This window comes from Rhamphochromis sp. 'chilingali' (assembly GCF_963969265.1).
Source record: "Rhamphochromis sp. 'chilingali' genome assembly, chromosome: 13".
NCBI lineage: Eukaryota > Metazoa > Chordata > Actinopteri > Cichliformes > Cichlidae > Rhamphochromis > Rhamphochromis sp. 'chilingali'.
The window spans coordinates 4,600,809-4,613,444 of NC_137940.1; the positions used below are offsets into that span (position 1 = coordinate 4,600,809).

The 12,636-nt window shown below is 39.6% G+C and overlaps 1 protein-coding gene across 6 annotated transcripts in view; it reads right to left on the bottom strand.

The window, feature by feature from the left end:
* Positions 1-12,636, bottom strand: part of fam13b (family with sequence similarity 13 member B) — a 69,094-nt gene that overhangs the window by 19,230 nt on the left and 37,228 nt on the right. For all 6 annotated transcript variants that reach the window (XM_080900181.1, XM_080900182.1, XM_080900180.1 and 3 more), the window contains exon 7: positions 9,442-9,566. In XM_080900181.1, coding sequence (XP_080756307.1) covers positions 9,442-9,566 — 125 coding nt within the window. The remainder of the gene's footprint in view (positions 1-9,441; positions 9,567-12,636) is intronic.

A 12,636-nucleotide genomic window follows, 5' to 3' on the forward strand; every position in this document is an offset into this window, starting at 1 on the left:
GCTGCTGAGGTAATTCAATCATTATTCAACAAAGCTGTTTTAAAAAATATCTCCTATTGGCTTTCAGTAATGGAGAAAAACTTGTAAGATTTAATATTATCTCGCAATCACACATTTTATACTTGCAGCACAGGGCGTGACCTTCAGGTATTAGGAGATAAAATCATTGAGAAATGTGGATGAAATGTGCAGTATTTACTCGACTCTATTTTGAGTTTGTGCAATTATCTGAAATCTAAAACATTACAGTACCCTGTGTGTATCACAAATTTAGGACACCGGTATCAGTTTTGTACAGATAAGAGCATGAACTGCAGAGGTGAACCACTGTGCTGTGTATTAGCGCCATCAAGTCAGCTGACTGGTGACTAAACAGCTAAAAGATTGTGGGTTACTGCAAAGTAGAGCAGAGGGACTTTGTATTATCAGTGATGACACTAAAGAATAAAATAACTAATCAATTACCCACTTTTATTATTTTCAATGGTTCTTCTGATGCAAAGGCAAGAATATACGAGTGTGTGCGCGCGTAAGGTAAGTTAGAGGTGAGATATGATTTTAAAGATGTGCTGTTGTCAGCAAACCTGACTCGGCTCTGCTCTGGCTGGGAGGTAATAGTGACTGCAGCAGCCCCCGCACGCACGCACGCACGCACGCACGCACGCACGCACGCACGCACGCACGCACGCACGCACGCACGCACACACACACACACACACACACACACACACATATATATATATATATAAACCAGCATGTTCAACAAAACATAGCTCACTGCTTAAGCTCGTTACCCACTTCGGACATAAATACACCTTGCCTGCATAAGCCTTTCCTTCCTTAGCACAACCTGAAACACACACTCACTTGCCCACTCTTCTTCATAAGCATCATCTTACATCTCATAAACAGCTCTCCTGGCTGCGTCTGAAACTGTAAACATTTATAGTCCTTCGTGGAAGCGCCAAAAATCCGTCACAGATGTTTGTATTCAGATCGCAACCTAAACACAGACCAGGTCAAAGATGTAACATCTGTTTGTTTCACTGCCTCCATGATGCTCATTTGTTTCCTTCCATCATTTGCTTTGCGCAGCTCAGATTCATTCATTTTCTCTTAATTGTCCCGCAGCAGTTTGGCCATCAGAGAATACTGATTTGATTTTGGTTAAGTTGGCCCAACAAATCCTCCTCATTCCACCATTCACCAGTCACGAGGAACTGATGCAACATTGTTGAGAGCTTGCACATTTACAGATACCCTCACTGTTTTGATTATTTTACATCTAACTATGCATTATATATATTTTTCCATATTGATGGTTTAATTCACATTCTTTTCCATGTCAGAAAAAGCCAAAAATGAATCAATGATTATTTTCTTGCTAAATAGATTTGCTTGTAAAATGTGAGGTAACAGCATTAAAAAGAAAAAGCTCAAGGTCACATCTTCTAATTGCTAATCATTAGCTGAATGGCATCAAAATCCTTACATCTGAGCAGAAGGAAACAGGGGTTTGGCATTTGGCACATCAAGACTTGTTTTACTTTAATCAGTTAGCAAAATTTCTGTCGATAAACTTCCACACGCCTAATTACTCCCTACTAACTTGCCTTTTCTTTCCTTCTATGGTGCAAAAAGTGCTGACACACTGTCATCATGCACTCTTGTGTCATTTATATTCAGATTACATAACTTAAAAAAATCTGCTGTCAAGTATATACTTCCTCTGGACTCCTATACAGCTCCTCTTTCTTCTCTCTGGTAAATAAAGACTGAGCAACAAGCACAAACTATCTTCCTTCCCCTCCAGTTTTCCATGTACAATGATGTTTTAAATTCCTAACATTTCCACCAATTCATACCTAAATCAAAACTTCAACTATTCTTCCTGCTGCTTCTTACAGTCATTTTCCCTCAAACAATCCACAACGATCCACTTTTCCCCACCTCTTCTCTTTATTCACTTCATCAATCATCCAACCACATATTTGCTTTCTCCTTCATCCATCTATTCATCCATGAAATCTTTCATTCCAGTCAGACTACAGGAGTTACATAACCCCTGATGTTTACCTCTGCAGCAGAATGTCACAGGCCATTCTCATTTTCCCAGCTGTGTTTCCTCTCACTGTGATCTACTCTTTTTGTTTAGCTTTGGGGTTTTTATGCCACTGGATCAAGCCGGTAGGCGGTTCAGTTTCTGTCAGTTTCTCTGTTGAGTATCTTCTTTCTCGTCTTTCCACTGTACTCAGCAAGCCAACCTGTAGGTTATTGAAGTCCAGTGTGAGAAGCGAGCTTGACTTTTAGCCAAACTCTGCACGATCTCTGTGTTTCTCTTCTTTTTGCCTGTTAACCAATTGACACATCTCCTGTAGCAGCAGTATCCAGCTGTTAAGCTTGTTCTTCCTGAACCCTCAGTTTTTCCTTCCTTCTTCGAGTACCTGGCAGGTCTGTAGATCAACCTTGTATTCAGAGGTTATCCCAATTGAGCACTTTGAGGTGTCAGCGTCAGTACAAGCAGGTCTAGCAACAGAGCCACGGTGTCAGCAGGGTGCATGCTGTAGCGTCCTCTAAAACGGTGTGTGTCTTGAATTTATGAACAAGTGTGGATGTGTGTGTGTGTGAGTGAGTGAGGTTGCCTCACTCTGCACTCTGTCTCCAAAAGTGCTGCAGTAAATATCCAGAGCTCTGCTCAAATATATGAGCTTCTGATGTAACCAGGCAACAACCCCAGGAGGACCAATGGGATGGGAGGGGCTGAATTTGAGACCCAATTGTAAAGAGGGAAGAGGGAGGGAAAGCTATGTGGGCCAATCTTACGGCAGAAACTGGGAAGAGGGTTGATTTTTTTTGTCCACTCAGTGCCGAGTATGAACTCAGCAGTTTACAGTCAGCCCCGTGGGCTGTGTAATGGCGCGCACGCACAGACAAGATGCACACAAACTAACAGATGCCTGTGTCTTTTAAAACACCCTGTGTGAGCTTTTTCCAAAAGAGAAGAATTAAAACATTTAGAAAATACAGACTAAGAAGGCACAGAAACAGTGTAAGAAAGAAAAAGGGTGTGAAGGAACAAAGAGGCCAAAATATTTATACCAGTCAAAGAAGGAAGAGTTAAAAAGGAACAAAAGAGAGAACAAGTATGACACAAATGGACTAAAGGTGAAGACTCCTATCAGTGTGCTGATTCATTGCCTACAAATATCCCTGATAATCATGACTCAGACAAAGCAAGTAAAACTGAATGGGAACCGCTTCGATCAGAAATCCTAAAGAAACTTCTGTGGGTTCCCTCAAAAGAGAAGTAATAAAGACAAAAATATCCACTCGCCGATCAGCCAAACTAAACTGACAAAGTCAAAAATCTAAGAATTTTCCTGGATGGCTTTATCGGTTTTAGTTTTCTTTCTTTTAGTCTATTTTTTAGTTCAGTTAACTAAAATGTGTTTTTTCCTTATTTTGTTAATATTTTTGTTATCTATAATTACCATGGTTGTATATATTAAGTTATTAAGCTTTTTTAAAAGATGTATATTGAAGTTTTAGAGAACTTTCGAGTCTCGTAGTAAGAGCGGAGAAGGAAAACAATAGACTAAAACCATTATAGCCCCTGAGATTTAGAGGCACAGCGCTCACTAAGCATGACCTCAGCAGAAAGACAAAAATCATGAATCATCCTGAGCAAACAGCTGCTGGGTAAAAGGCAATACTAAATACTAAATACAAGACTAGGTACATATTTTACAAAAAAGAAAACCAAATACTGATTTTGTCTGTTTAAGCAAAACGTACCTACAAAAGTAACTACACTTAAAAAATAAGCATTTTCCATTTGGGAGCTTCAGTGTGACTATGAACACAGTGTGTTTATATCAGACAGTGTGCCTCTGTTCTTCTGTTCTGGACAAACTGTAAGGTGAAGCTTCTGGAAGTTTCCATAAAGAACAGTGAAAGTTAAAAGTTGATGATTTTACAGTTGCACAAGCAAAATTTAACCCTCACATACAGCAACTAGGAGAAGTTTGATCCAAATTTTTGTTTTCTGTATGATTTTTTAAAAGGAAGTTTCGACATATTAGATCTGTATTGACACTTTGTGTTCTGTGCTTATGATTCAACTGATCCTTCAATTAGTTAGCACAACTTCAATGATTACAGTTTGGATAAATTCTTTAAAAACTTCACTTTAAACTTGACGACTGGGTATTATTATATATAACTCTAACCGCCGTCAATTTGAAGACCATGGACTTGCAGATTATTGACAGACTACAAAAATTTAAAAAACTTTTTCATGACCATCATAGATAAGAAATGTGCAATACACCAAATCCGCTCAGTGGTGTACAAATCCTGCTAGTTCCAAACTTCCTAAAGGACCCAACTTTAGATTCTGTTATTTCCATGTGGGATACACCTGTCTACACACAACGTTCCAGGAATCTCTCAAGGGAAGAAACAGACGAGGAGAATGTGTAAATGTTATGAAGCGTTCTTCATGAATCATTAACACTACTTTGACTTTCAGCCTGCCTGGTATTACCGCTGACTTTGGTGACGCCTAAACTAAAACTTTATCTTCTATTTATAAGATACAGACACAACAGGGGCAGCATGTTGACAAAGAAGCTTCAGAGCCAATCAGAATAACTGTTTTATCTATTGTGATTTAGAAACGTGAGCACTCTTTGGAAAGATAGAACAGCTGTCCCCGAACTGTGGATGAGCACTGATAGCACGTCAATGAGCGGTACAATCTGGGTCAGCTGGTATATCATTTTACACACTGTGCCCGAAGCTACTGCCAAGGCCACAGTCTAGAAACAAAGGGCGAAAGGACCAGGAGACCTGTTTGAACATTATTAATGGGTTCACTGGGTTGTACTGACAACAATTCACCAAGCCATAAGAAACCAGTCCCATCAACTTAATGCAGTGATATAGAAACATATAATTAAAGCCAGAAACACACTGCTGCTGAATGGCATGTGTCAAAACAGCAGCTTCTAATGTTTTCTATGTATAATTAGAAACCCTGCTGTGACTAGTCACACAATGATGTGTGTGACATTTCACACAACTGCAATAACCCTTCACCTACACTTATAAACTTGGTAAGGTGTGGCTCTGCAGACTGGCTCTACAACTAAGAAATCAAAGTTCAAATGGTGGATGCACATGGGATTTTGTTGTCCCTCACAGACAGGTTATTTAACGTGGTCCGAGTCACACTTGGCCGTTGTTCGTGTCACTTGATGCACATCATATGCCATGTTGCAGTGCTGCTGTGGCTGTGTGTTTTCTCCTTTAGGTGTTTCAAGCTGAAGGCTTGTGTTATCGTTTCCAGCTCACTCTAATCTCTGTTCCATGAGTGTCACAGTGATATAGATGCATGGAGAGTGGAGCTGACAACAGCTGTGCAACAGCTTTCTGTCATTAAATTAACTGCAATGACAGTTTTGTTTAGCTCTATTTGATTGAGTTGTACATTTTTTTTTATGTCTCCTATTACTTTCCCACTGCCTTGACCTGCTGATCCAGCCCCCTCCATGTTCCAGACCTCTTTGTTAGAGTAATCCTCTCGTGCTGAAGAAAACACACTATGACAGTGTTGACTAGTTCTGTGTATCCTTTTAAATGTTTTGATTATGTACTGATCCCTCACTTCCTGTGTGCATTACACTCCTTTTGCTATAGAAACATACATCACAATTTAAAAATGCTAAAGAAAGAAAAGAATCTAAAAACAACTTGGTCTGTGTGCATATCTACCTTTTTTCTTTTGGTGTCAGCTTTTGAAAATAAAGCAAACATGACCTATCCATATACAGTCCATGTACAGGTCACGCAGAGATCTTATAGCCAACATATTCGAGTAATGGTTACCTTAAGCATGGGCAGGGTGCAAGTAAGGAAAACCTAACGGAGAACAGCATCAACACATGTCAATACTTACTGAAGGGTTGTTATTTATAAAATTTCTGGAAGCAGACTGCAGAGCAGAGACAGCCCAGAACAGGTTTACCTTATCAATTTGTACCAGGAAGCAGCAAAGCCCTGGGAAGCAGAGCTAATTATGTGTTGGATTTGAACACAAAAATCCGCAATTATTTTTTTCGCTTTTGAAAAACAAGACAGGGTGGTTTGAATTGGGACATTTTCTCTCCTTTTTATACATGATGGGATTCTTTCAGCATTTGTGATAGATCGTGCTATCACAAGCTTTCAGCTCTGGATGAGGATATAAAACTAACCATGGTTTCTGTCTCTTTCTGTTCCTCATGTGCAGAGAGTTTAAAGGCCCTTTTACACTGTGCAAACTCGAGGGAAGAATTGTAAGGGGACTGTGGTACAATTTGTGCCTGTTAATCCAAAACAGTGGCTATGAATTACACCTGATAAGGACTCCAGCGGTCAGTTTGGAGATCATTTTGGACCAGTGCAATATGGCATAAAACGATACAGAATACACAACCAAGCTTTCAACATCCAATTCACACAGGTAAAAAAGTAAGTGACTGTTTGTCTCGATGCATGCTCAATCATCCAGGTAAGGAAATCCCCAAAAGCTGATTCTGTTCATCTGAACGATGGGTTTTCAGTTGGAGAAACAGTTCATCACTCATCCAAGTGACTTCTTCAGTCTCAGCTCACTGCAGGTTTCCCAAACATATAAACAGTTCCTTTGCACATTGCCCAAAACTAGGACCAGACCAACACAGATCAGTTTCATGATTATTAATATCCAAATTGTTGTGACCATTGACAGTTTGGTCAAAGCCAGTGTAGGTGACCCAGAAGGGACGAGGTCAGACATATATGTGTGCGTGCACATGAAAATTGTTGGCACAAATGGACAGAACAAGGCTCTCCAGCCTGGTATGGTGTCCCAGTGAGATATACGAATCATTTCCACAGTCACACAAAATAATCTCACGCGTGATTTTTATGTACACAGATGTAATCTGCTTCACGAAGAGCTACACAGGTCAGTCACGCTAGACTGGTACGACGCTCTAAAAAGTAAAAAATTGAGGCCAACTTGTCTTCAAAGGTAAAATTGAAGACAAACGTTTGCTAATCTTTTTAAAATCTACTGTCAGGCTGACATTTTTCCTCCTGAGGTCTAGTATTGCATTATCACTTAGATTGAAAATCAATAAATCGTTCACAAGTAGGGACATTTCCCAGTTCTTATCTCACTGTGGCGCTTTTAGCTGCCTGAATCTCCATTCCCTCCATTAATCCATCGCTCTCCTCCCGCCTTTAGCCATAGACGTGCTTTCTAAGGGTGATGCTTCTCATGCTGCCAGGGTATTTCAGTGATCCCATGAAAAATACTTTCCACACATGGAGAGAGAACATAAGCAAGGGCAGAGAGGGAGGGAAGTAGTGATGGGGTAAGAAGAGAGATCAGAAGAGAAATTCCAGGGAATATATATATATAGATCTGAAATGAGTAGAGGCTGTTGGAATCTAAGGTGTGTGTGTGTGTGTTGGCTGTCAGAGTCTATTAAGAGGGCACAGCAACAGCCACAGAGGACAGCCTTCCCTGTCTGTCAAGTCTAGACAAACAACTGAGCCACCGTTAACGCTGAATCACTAGATGGGAACTTACCTTTTTGGAGCCTTGTCAAAGCATATGGCATATACATATATGGAACAGCAAGCTCAACTCAAAAAAAGGTTTGAGGACAAAAAAACAGCCCAACCTGATTTTCAACAAAAACATTTCTGTGTATTTTAACAGAAAATTAGACAAGTCTCCAAATCTGATGTTAAAACTTCATGTAGTTCTATAGAAACGACACTGTTTATCGTCCACATCTCGTTGTGTTCTACCTAGCAGTGCTTATCCTTAAATGGTTTAGGGAGTTAGGTTTGTAGTGGGATCACTGGTGTAATTATGTGGCAATGATAAATAGTTAAAATGGCTCATGGATCTGTCAGGAAGATCCTTTGGCAGAACTTTGCTAAGGCCCCAGAGAGGTCAGGACTGGCTCTGGATCAAGCACGTGGGTTAAATTAATAGACTCGACTGTAAGTGTTTCCAGCTTGCTTCCAAAAACGTGGTGGTTATAATCGTAGAAAACAAAAAACAAACCCATCCAATCATAACCAGTACCATCCTTAATGCTCAAATTCTAAACATTTATGCATTTAATTTAACAAGCCTATGAAAATGTCAACTCTGAAAACACAAAAATATTTTTTTTTTCACATAACCAGACTCGAGAGGACTAAATAGGACTAGGAATTTAAAAAAAAAAGAAAAAAAACCAATCTCTAAATCTGTGCATTATTGAAATGGCTCTGCGGAGTACCCTGGATGCTCCATGGTCTACAAATACCACAGTAATCCCCCCCAGACCAGACAAGAGGTTAGTCGAGGTCAAAGGGATGATGGCTGCAGGCTAGCCACGGCTAACCGAGATTTAATACCAACTAAAATCAATCCCATGTGACTTCAGGATCAAAACCATCTGATGTGCATTGTTTAATTTAAAGAATTTACTGCATGTAATCCCCCCTTTGTTTTCACTGGCAGTCTGTGCACTGTGGTACAATAGCTGCAACCTTAAATCTTCCTCTAATAAAGCTCACATAAATATAAACACAGTCACGGAAAACATTTTGTATTGAACCACAAACAAAAAATTAACTGCTAATACCAAAGATACACACACTCATACTCCAACTTGATCCCTGCTGTCATTGCTGACCTTTTATACTATAACACAGTTAAATATGTTCACAGTGGGCTAAAATGGGACCACAGCACAAACAAGATATCATCCAGTTAACTTCAGAAGCATACACTGACCTAAATACATTGCAACTGCAAAAACACTAAATTGTCTATATTAGTACACATCAAAAGGGTCTGACTGAGAACATAAAACAGACTGCTTTCTTGTGTGGAGCAAACTAGAAGTAACTAATCTGTAGGCGTTACGATCCAGATGCTACAAATGTGCTGTAAAAGATGCCCATTTCTGCTAATATATAAATAAAAGAGGAACTGATATTTCACATGAAAGAAGCTATTTTCCACATGTAGGCATGCAGGTGTGCCTTGAAAGTTTGGCTTGTCTTTTGGTGCGCCTTGGGATTAAAATATTTGTCTTTTTAAAAATCACTATTTCTAGGGCATCATAAAATGAAATAACTCGATGAGTGAATGAGCTATTGTTCCTACACTGAGAGTCCATTACAGACCAAACAAAATCTCTCTTAATCAGACTGAGACGAGCAGCTGATAAAATGACCACATTGCTAGTTGGCCTGAAGGGCTGTCGAAAAATAACACAGAACTGGAACGTCTTGGTTTTTAATCCAAGACATGTCATGCCCTTTATCACATGTCATATCCTCTGCCTAATATGACTCTGACACATCATGTGATCTAATAACAAAGACAGAGATGTGTGACCGCACCTGACTGCGGGGTTGTCATCGGTGTGCGTGCGTTGCGGTGAATCTGAGGCAGGGCCGTCCTCCCCGTCCTGAGGCAGCTCTTCACATTCTGCCTCACACTTCTCATCATCCAACAGCTCTGTGATCTGCAGACAGAAATATAAAAGGATGTAAATGAGGAGCACTACAAGCACTAAAACAATTAGATTTAAAAACAGGATTACATTACGGAACAACAAAGGTTACAGCACAGGTAACCACCTGTACTGCGGGTGTAGCATAATCCAGAAATGTTTATCAAAGCGGTTTCTTAAAGGGTAATGCGATGCATGTTTATTTTGCAATAAAGATTTCGGGTAGTAACGTGAAACTTTATTTATCTGTATCTCATGCTGAGTGGAAATATACACGCTGACATTAACCAGCCTCACGATGGAGTCCAATGAAGACGGCCAACTTCACTGTTAGGTTTACAGTTATAAGAATAGCATGTGAACATATCCTATATTTTTATTTTTCAGGGACTTCCAGTGATTGCAGAGATAAAATCATTTCATATAAAGCTGTATATACTCTGTGTTTGCAAGGCAGAACCAAGATGTTACCGTTTGTTCAATTAGATATCCAAATATAGACGACGCTAATGAGTAACACATTGACAGCACAGATGTAGTCTTCAGGAGGGAGGGAAAAAACATTTCTTTGACGGACAGATGGAGGGGGCGATGAGTGGACAAGAGAAACGAGAAGGAGGGAGAAGGACGGGAACGAGGGTTTAAATTCGGGCTTGAGGATGTATCATTTTCTCGTTGACGTAGCAATGTCCCGATGCATGATAGTCACATTCCAAGACTGTAATAAGGAGAAACCAGACCACAAGGTATGCAGCACGTGGAGCTTTGCTGTTTGATATAAAATAAATTAAAAATTAACAAGTGAATGCATTTTTCTTCTAAATGGCAGATACTCAACCTTTTTTAAATGTCAGACTGCATCCACAGCTGTAAACACACTGAGCACATAGTTGACATGTATGATACGTGTGGGTCTGTGTACTCTGCAAATATAGAAAGGTCACAGAAATGGGTCAAAAATTGATTATTAATATAGAAAAATAACCACCAGAAGACATTTTATTTAATTGCGGAGGTTTCTGGATGTTAACTCAACCATATCACACAAACTCTGTGAAAAACTGAACACGCAACACACACACCAGAAGGAAAAATCACCGTCTTGTTTTTCCTTTGACTCACAGAGAGCACATGTCCTATTGTAGGTGCAGGAAAATCCTTTGATTGGCCTGCACGAGCCACATATTCAAAGCTTTTACAGAGAAGGAAACAGGGTGATGGAAAAAGACGAGCTGATGCTGCGTGTTTCTAGTGCAACCTAAACTCGACAACAAACTATTGAGTTTCTTTTGCCGCAGCTCCGGTTTTAAGGCTAAGATCATGTAAGAAGGTGTGAATACGATGAGGAAAAGGTCAAGCGAGCGAGCCGAAGGGAAAGAAGAAGAGTGATAATGAATCTGCCAGTAAAAAGAAAGAAAGGGAGACGGGAAGGAGATGGATGTAGGAGAGAAGGTGGGAGGGGGAATAAATATGTTGACAGAAATAACTCATCATCATTCTGGTAGGTGACAGCATGTGAACAAGCTGTACTTTATGCTCCAGCTCAAGGATTTCTTTTGTTGATTTAGTAAAACATGACTTTTATAAACAGATATTTTTTCCTGTGTAAAATCATCAGCTATGTCTTCAGGCTACACCTTATGCTCACATTGCATTAGACACAAGTTTGACCTCAACTACAAAAACCCAGAAAGGAACGTGGACTAAAAGGTTAAATCAGATTCACTGTCATGAGGAAACAACATCACCCTGTTTGCCCTTTCCTGTGCCTCTCTCCTTTGGTCTTCTCAGCATCTGCTGCTGTCACTGTACTGTCACTATGGAAACACCTCTGTTAAAAAAAGCCCTGATTGGCTGTTGGGAAATTCTTGCATCGTCACATGTGCAGACCTAGGAGGATGACTCACAAGATTCCCTGAAGTAAGAGAGCGTGTGTGTGTCTAAGTGAGACCAAGTGCAGAACGTAGACTTTTAAACAGCTTCAGTCTCAGTTTTTATGACAGAGCTTCAATTGAGAAGTGAAAATATCCTTTATCCCAGCATGCAGTTAATTATCACCCCGTAGCTCAGCTTATCTTTACGTGTAGGTGTGTGAAATACTGATTAAATTATATGGAAGCCTGACAGACAATTATTAATCTCCTGACCATCCTTTGCTATTAACACATAAAAAATACAAGTGATGCTAAAGTTTCACAGGAGCTGGAAAAATAAGCAGCAGCTCAGCTCATGGTGATGTTAAGAGAGGACTCTGTTCATTTCTGCCTTCACATCACATCACAATCATACTTGGACTTTTCTAGAAGCGACCCTGAATTGGATACGTGGAAGAGAATGGATGGAAACCATGCTACCATCAGGAAATATTGTTTTGATTTATTAAAACTCCAGTTTTGGATGTTTATATATGAATGCAGAAAATTCATCTCTTATCTTAGACATTTATATATAAGAACCCAACTTTCCAGGCTTGCTTCTTTCAGCTGCTTTTCATTAAAACGTTCTCCGCTGACCCGGACATACACATAATTATCAACCAGAGAGCTGAAACAATAAATATAGAAACTGTCATTTAGTAAACACCTTCCTGATGTTATAATCCAAATCAGAATATTTTGAGTGTAAAATAATTTCAGATTATGTGATTGCCACAAACAGATACAAACACACACAGCAGGAAATCACAGAAAGACGGGTTAAACATTAAAATTATGCAAAACTCATGAAAAATTCTCTGCACGAAAAATTAATATTGAATTCAATGAACATGAACTGGGATTAAAGATTTAACAGAAGCATATTCTATCCAGGCTGCTGGTCAGTGACATGGAAAAATTGGTGTGGATAAGCTTTAAATACAAAAGCCCCTGTGTATCCACATTAGCGGTTGACATCATGAACAATGAATCTTGATTGTATAACTTCCCCCTGGGCTAGATGTGTTCATTCAAATGGTATAAATGGAGTTATGAATATGGTCAACAATGTGCTGAGTAAGTTATCAGAAAGCATTTGAGGGGTTGTAACAATATTAGAGGATAAGAGAGGTTAAATCCCCCTGTCAAGATGACCTTGCTTGGTC